The sequence below is a fragment of the Ceratotherium simum genome, chromosome 8 (genome assembly GCF_057802395.1).
Source record: "Ceratotherium simum simum isolate JZ-2026a chromosome 8, ASM5780239v1, whole genome shotgun sequence".
Lineage (NCBI taxonomy): Eukaryota > Metazoa > Chordata > Mammalia > Perissodactyla > Rhinocerotidae > Ceratotherium > Ceratotherium simum.
In genome coordinates, this window is record NC_141907.1 from 33,236,454 (window position 1) to 33,244,602 (window position 8,149).

The 8,149-nt window shown below is 31.3% G+C and overlaps 1 protein-coding gene across 9 annotated transcripts in view; it reads left to right on the plus strand.

The window, feature by feature from the left end:
• Positions 1-7,368, plus strand: part of N4BP2 (NEDD4 binding protein 2) — a 78,897-nt gene extending 71,529 nt beyond the window's left edge. For all 9 annotated transcript variants that reach the window (XM_087434222.1, XM_014786858.2, XM_087434217.1 and 6 more), the window contains 2 exons: positions 2,517-2,640; positions 3,907-7,368. In XM_087434222.1, coding sequence (XP_087290348.1) covers positions 2,517-2,640; positions 3,907-3,952 — 170 coding nt within the window. In that variant the 3' untranslated portion in view covers positions 3,953-7,368. The remainder of the gene's footprint in view (positions 1-2,516; positions 2,641-3,906) is intronic.
• Positions 7,369-8,149: the final 781 nt, after the last annotated feature.

Genomic DNA, 8,149 nt, shown 5'->3' on the forward strand with positions numbered 1-8,149 from the left:
AAAAATTACTGGAAAAAAAGTTAAATAACTTGTATAAGGTGATATTTGGTCAGACTCAAGACAATCGTTTCTGGAAGCCGTTGCCCATCTTGTGCATGCTGCCGCCTGTGGTAGCCTGTAGTTACTGTCGGTCACCAGCAGATGGTAGTATTGTTGAATAGAAATGTCTCCAGGGGAAAATCTGTAGCTCTGCCCTGTGTTGCTTTTAGTTATAAGATGAAAGGATTGAGCTGGCCTGATGGCGTAGCGGTTAAGTTCACCTGCTTGGCTTCTGCGGCCCGGGGTTTGCTGGTTTGGATCCCGGCTGTGGACGTACGCACATGCTCAGGCCGCCTCCCACATACAGCAACTAGAAGGATGTATAACTATGACATACAACTATCTACTGGGGCTTTGGGGAGAAAAAAGGAAAAAAAGGAGGAAGATTGGCAACAGATGTTAGTTCAGGGCCAAATCTTCCTCAAAAAAAAAAAAAAAAGAAAGGATTGTCAAAATTGGGGATGAATTAAAAAAAAAAATCTGAACCTTATGTACCTTCTAATTAAAATATACACCACCACCACCTATGAAGTTTTTTTGCCCCCAAATAAACCAGAAGCAGATCAGTCCTTTAGATTTATTACTTTATAGGGATTTACAGGGAATAGAGGCAAATGTTAAATAGCACCATGGAGATACAACCCGCAAAATCCAGACTGTGAAAATCTAGAATAAATGATCCAGTTTTTTCAACAAATTGTAAAGAAAAACACGGGGAGGGAGAACCTTTCGATTAAAAGTATTTAAGAAATATATCAGCCAAATGCAACGTGTGGACTTGTATTAACCCTGATTCAAACAAATAATTTTTTTTGTAAAAACATTTTTTTGAGACTATTGGGGGAAATTTTAGCCATTTTAAGAAACTGATGATATTAAGGAACTATTTTAAATTTTGTAAGATATGATGGTGACTTTGTGGTTATGTTTTTTTTTCAAGTCTTTATCTTTTTGAAATACTGAAATATTATGGTTGAAATGATAAAAAATCTTGGATATGTTTAAAAATGAGTTAAACAGTTTTCTTAAAGGTGATAAACAGCAGGAACAGCCTGAAATTTGGGAACCTAAACATATACATTAATTCATTCAACAAACATCCTTCGAACACCTACTTTATTCGAGGCATGTGAATCAGCTAGAGAACATTTCAGAGCAATAAATGAACTATATGGAAAGGTGAGATGGTATAAACGATTGACCTAACTGATGCGTGGAGCAGTAGTGAAGGAGCGATGAGAGTGAATTATGGTTAGTTAAGAGATTTAAGTTTTTTTAAATAAACTTTTGTTTGTAATATCTCATATTTAAAAACAACACACAAATTACAATTGTGTAGCGTAAAAACTTTTTACAAAGTGAATGCCCTTGTGTAGCCAGCACTCAGAAAGAGTTGAATTTTGAACAGCATATTGCTTAAAGTAATGGATATGGATTAGAGTAGAAATGGAGATCTTAAGCAAAGAAGGAATTAGAAATGCAAGAGCAACATATCCTTTTAAAATTCTAGGCTAAATATTGCCCTGGAGATGTGAGATTTGAAAAGCCATCTGTTTGTTGATCTGCTGTAGTCTTAGGGCAACTTAATGAGCAAACATGGAATGTTTATATTATGTGTATATGTATTTTAGCTAAGGATCAAAACTTGTACTCTTTATAACTGAGGAACAAGTATTTGTTAAATTCATTAAATCAATTCATTATTAACAGTTTTTTTTTTATTCTATTGCAGCTATTGTTGAGTTTCAGAATTTATATATGTACTTGATTTTCACAAAGTCATATCCAAAGCAGGCACTGCAGTCTTTCAGGTTCATTTGATATTTAAGAATCATCTATCTGGAAGAATTTCTTAAGTTAACAATTGATTATCTTAACAGTAGGACTGCAGTGCATGCTGTAATTAGTGGATTTGCTAATAGCTATTCCTGGGAGGGACATTCTATAAAGTAGTTGCTTTATATCCCGTTTTAATGATGAGGAAACAGGCACAGATAGGCTAAGTAACTTGTGCATTGTCGTATCACACAGTCATTAATGGCAGAGCTGCTAATCAGAACAAGCTGCCAGCTTCAGAGTATTTAATTAATAGGGTTGTTGTGAAGATTTTTAGTTAATAAATATATGTCACTTAAAGCAATGCCTGATTCCATGTGTGTAGTAATTGTTAGATATTATTAATGTTATTATATCATTATTATTATTTCAGAGAGAACTTCTGGTAGCACACAGAAATATCCCTCCCCACAGGGGAAGAAGTCCCCCTTAAGTCTTGAGGTGGATGAATTGCTATGAGGCTTCCATACTTAGTGTAGATGAAACATACATTTTAAAACATTAATTTTGGGGCTTTTTGAGGTAATAAATCTCTAATCCCCATGAAAATAATTTCATATGTGTTTGAGTGGTTAAGGTTTGATTTCTATTGAAAATGTAAGATAAATGAATTTTAACTGTTCCAATTCCTGTTGTAACAGAGTTTAAGCAGAATGGCGGTAAGCCCTATCTCTCTGTGATTACCGGGAGAGGAAACCACAGCCAGGGAGGCATTGCTCGTATCAAACCAGCTGTCATTAAATACCTCACAAGCCATAACTTCAGGTGAGTATAGATTTCTGTTATCGATAATGGCAATTGCCAATATATAGAGAGTAAATACTAATGATATGCTCAGAATGATTTGTTAAAATAGTTAACTAAATTTAACTACCTGATTTTAGCCACAAATTCATGGTTAAATTATGATATAAAGTTCCCTGCTGGATTTATGATGTCCACTAAACCAGAAATGAAAGAAAAATGTGTTTGTCATTGAAGTAATCATCTGATAAAATATTTCATCATAAATTTAAAATTATAAAAGAAAGTAAATATATTTGTATTTCTTTGATAATGTATTATCTAAGAGAATTAGATTGTACATATCATATTGTAAGGTTGCTGTTTAATTATTTCTTTGAAAGGAAATATGTATTTGTAGATTTTGAAAGGAATTGGGGGCTTCTGCTGAAATATGGTTATAAATGGAATGTGTTTGAACTTTAGTGGAAATCCTCCAGTCAGTATGAATTTATACATCTTCATAAGTTAAATGCCATTAATGATCTTAGCTGACAAACATGAAATGCCTTTTTTCATTGTGATTATTATTCAATAACAAAAAATAACAAGAAAAGTCCAAGCATAAAGATCTGTTGATGGATAGGTTCCCTGAGGATGTATATCATTAAGTGCCCTCTTCCCCCTACTTCTAGTTTCAGTTAGTAAAGCATATTTTGTTTATGCCGTGTAATAAAATGTTGTTTGGCTATACTATAGAAAATAGTAGCATTAATTCTGGGCATGAACACAGATAACATTTCAGAGTTAGTTTTACAAAATTAGTAGTTAGACCAGAACATTATCATGTTGGGATTAATGATCTATTTTAGAGACTACTGTTTCTTTAAATTTCACACTGAGGGAGTTGAAAGCATTTCATGACCTGATAAATCAGACTTACCTCTTATATTGGAGATTTCTTCTTGGTACTGACTTAATGCACAGAAATAATGTAATGCAGACATTGTCTTATCCTTCATACATCATGCTCTTCTTCATGAAGGTCAAATTCAGGCTTGAGAATTTTGAAAAATCTTAAATTGTTATAACTACTAAGGAGTAACCCTCAGCCTTAGGATTTTATTTATTTTGACAATAGATTAAAAGGCGCATAAGTATAGATAATGGTCCTGAATAGTAACTTAATAAAGGAGAGTACTTTGATAGTAAATATTATATTTAACATAGGCATTTGGAATTGATTACGAGATATATTCCTTAACCAGCTTGAAATTTTTATCTTTAACTCTTTTCTCATTTCTACAGGTTCTCTGAAATTAAACCAGGGTGCTTGAAAGTCATGCTAAAGTAAAATAAACGTCCTTGACTTAGAAGTGTGAAGGTTTGTAGGTTAAAATTAGTTTTATTTGCAGTAATTTAGTCAATTTTACTGTAAACATGTGTTTTATTAGAAATAATATCCAGTTATAAAACAGAAAAACATTATGATGATGTTTTTTAAAATTCAAGAAAAATTAATTTTTTACCAGATCAAATGCCAAATATGTTGTCTGTTAAAAATATTAGAGAATTTTTATGGATTACAAATGTCTAAGAAAAATATCAGCAGCAGTTTTAGAGTTTGAAGTGCTCTGATTCTTTCTCAGAGAGAAAATATTACTTTTGTATTAATTGTTGTTCGACATTGAGCAAAGTCATAAAGACTTCTATGAGAGGTATTTAAAGTGCTTTGAGACCTGGTACATGCCCTCCAAAGGCTTGTTGTATTAGAAGAAGTAGTAGTAGTAGCAATAGTAATAAACAAAGAAAGGGTATCTAACAAAAACACTTGAATGCTTTTTGATTTCAGAACTAAAAACATAAAATAATTTCATTTTGCCATGTCCTACAGGAAGGAAGACATGCTATTGCACTTTCTTCTGCTTTTTATGTGATCTTGATCTCTTACCTTTTGTTCCTTTCTTCTGTGTGTTTGTACGTTTTCTGGAGGAAAGTTGGGGTCTGAGATTATATTGCAGTTTTATACCTTCCATAGGCAGAAGAGTTTTCAGAGAAGAAGAAATGATTAGATATCTACCAAGTGTTGCTGTCTTATAGAACTGCTTCTAGAACTGTCTAAGTGGTATTTAAGACAGTACTAAAGACAGATATTTTATAGTTGAGGCATGTAATTTCTAAACTGCAGTAGGTCAAATCTTATTAACTTAAATATAGAAAACATTTTTGGTATAATCATAAAAGGAATCCTTAAAAGTTTTTTACCTTTATTTTTAAAAAGAGCTGACTTTCTGAAAGGAAACTTTCATTAACTTCTGTTTTTTGGTGAGCTAAAAAGTCCTGTTAGTATGTTAATTATAATCTCCTTTATACAGGTTTAATGTGGTAAAGTGTAATTTTCTAGTATGAGACAATAGCTTAAATAAATTTGACTTTGGATATGGAGAATATTTTCACTGTATATGATTTTAGCAAAGAGTTATGTTGCTTTTTGATATAAAAAATCATTTGGATCAGGAATTAGAGGATTGAGCTGAAAGAATGCTGAATTAAGAATGGTTTCCCAAAAGAACATTATAATGAGAATAAACCTCAAAAACATGTTTTTATATATCATGAAAGCATGCTTATAAAAGAAGAGCCGTATCATTGAATTTTATTTCCACAAAAATAAAAATATGTTTATTATTTAGAAATGGTTAGTGACTGGCATTGAAGTATTATTGCCATTCTCATGTTTGTAGTAATTTGTTAAAAAAAGAAAAAAATGCCAACAGTTTAACATACTTTTTTGTAATGTCTAGAAGAGTTGTGTACATTAAAAATAAAGCAATTCCTTTCAACAACAACTTATAAACTACAATTGTTAATAAAATAAAATATTTCTATGTATAAATTAATGAGTTAAGAAATGTGAATAACAATACTAAAACCTGTAGTTATTTGAGTGTATGCAGCTGCACACTCATTTTCTGTTTTTTATATTTCCTCACCCAGTTTAAAAAAGCAGCATTTTTGAGCAGTTCTGCTAGACTTATTTCAATATTAATATAATTATGATTAATGTGGGAGCAGTCAAAAGGAACAAGAGGTGAGGTATTTTGCGAGTGGAAACCAAATGAAAGAAGCTATGTTTTATACTGTATCAACTTTAATTTTATGCCTTATTTTGGTAAATCTAGTAGTATTTCTTCTTAATCATTATTCATAAATATATACTCAAATTTTGAGCATTATATGTGTTTTTATGAAGTTGTTTAATCTTTAACTGCCTCCTACCCCACTACCTAGCATAGTTGAGGTAACATATAATTGTGAAAGAAAATTTTATACTCTTTTCTTTCTTATTTTACCCATTTCTAAATCCTAAATGCCAAAGGTGAAGATACTTGGAGATTATCAAATTTTTCTCTTTTTCCCATTTCTAAATCCTGTCTGTCAAAACAGAGATAGTGTGGGGATTATCAAAGTTTTCATCTATTGGTATATTTGTGCTAATACATGACTCATTAGAAAGGCTCTTTGCAAGCATATTAATATTTTGAAAGTACAACACTTCTGTAGTTTGGAAGGTTTTAGTAACAATTATATCCTTTCAGTAGTCTCTTACCAGTGGAGAAAAGAGAACTAACGTGGAAACCCACAAGGGAAGTGGGGTTGCTTGGAGGGGTCTCTTAACAGTATTTTCAGTCCATCCACTTCCTTACTTCAACATGAGAAATGGAAGCATGCTGTCTTCGTTTATTGGCTGTCTGTATATCTCTGTATTATTTTCAAGTTGAGATTTTTTCAATTTATTAGTGTTTCCGTACTATTTGCAATTCTATGGCCTTTACATATAGGATATATTACACAGTAGAAATCCTGACTTATACTTTAAAGTGTCTTGTGTATTACAACACATTTTGAGAAGCTAAACAATTCTGTTGGATTGTTTCCAGGCCTTTATTTTGGTCTTTTTCTTTTTGAATTCAAGTGTTTTGTATGCTTAAAAAAAGGGCATGTATAATACAAGATTGGTTATTTCTGAGCTGGAAATTGGAAACTTTGCAACTCAGGAAATTGCTCTGACAATGTTTTAACTGCTCTCAATTTAAGAAAATGACAATGTATAAAAAAGACACAAAAATAATGTGTGCTGTTTTTTCCAAGTGCTTTTTCTAAGTGCTTTTCCATTGTGCAATGAGGTGAAGTTTGATAATTTTTTTGTTTAGTGATTAAAATATTGCTTATTTACATGATAAAACAGATTTAAATGTTTGTGTGGCTAAAAAAAGTGTCATTTAAAAGGTAAAGTTTATGTAGAATGTATGTTAATGGTGCTTATTTTTAAAATGTGATTCAAGTTTACAGTGTTACTTAATGCCTCTTTACAGAATTTGATAGAGAAACAAGGCTAAAATACATCTACATCCTGAAGAGCCTTTTATAACTTCACGTTGTATGTTGACAGATTTTATTATTTTCCTTAAAGTTGAGTAGTTGACTTTCATGGTCCAAATGATGAACATGTTATTAACAGATGATTGAATTAACCATGAGACTTCTCATTAAAATACAATATTGCAGCTGTCAGTTGGAGAATATATTATAAAATTTTCAGACAGTATATCAGAAGCGAAATGTTTTTATTTGTACTGTAAAGAAAGTGTAATTTTGCTGTTAACTCTGTACTTTTTTATTGAAAATGTTTTATAACTTTGCTTTTTAAATTTATTATGAAACTATTTGCAAATTACATACTTAATTTAATAAAATACTTTAGCCACAGTCCAGTGTGAGGAAATCCTTCATTTGATATGGTAGAGTTAGTGGTTTAAATATTAAAACATATTTTTATGTGTAATTTGGTAATTTCAAGGGAAAAGGATCATAAAAATTTCATTTCTGTATCACAACTTTTCTAGTTGAAATTGTTTTGCTATAGCAAATAACTATAGCTAATGTCAAAATTAAGGATTGTGTCTGTAAGGGACTCAAGTAGTATTTTAATTATTATTAAAGACTTTTGACCTTTATTCAACTCCAAAGCAGACTAATTCATTCATTTAGTAAGGACTTAAAGATATTTATATGAGAAATATTTATTGAGCACTTGCTATTGAGGATACAATGTGAGACAGGCAGAGCTTCTATCCACAGGTATAAAAAATTATTCTCATCAACTATTTTGTGTATAGTGATTTATACTATGGAATACTTTCATATACATTGTATTTTAAGTCTCAAGAGAATCTTATTACGTAAGTGATGCTACCCAGTTTAACAAATAAAGTCACAAAGGCTTAGAGAATATGACTGATTTGCCAGTTAGTGGTAGAGGTAAGACTCGAACCTAGATTTACTGACTTATAGTACAGAGCAACTTCATCTGTCATAAGAATGAGAATAATTACTTAAAAATAGAAAATCTGCCATTTATAAATCTGCCTTCCTCCTTTATCCAAAGCAAGCTGATATTATGGATTTTCCCAATGGCAAAGATAAAAGTTTATTTCTCTCTTAATATAAAATTCCAGAGATAAAGAGTCCAGAACTGATGGGTGTGCTC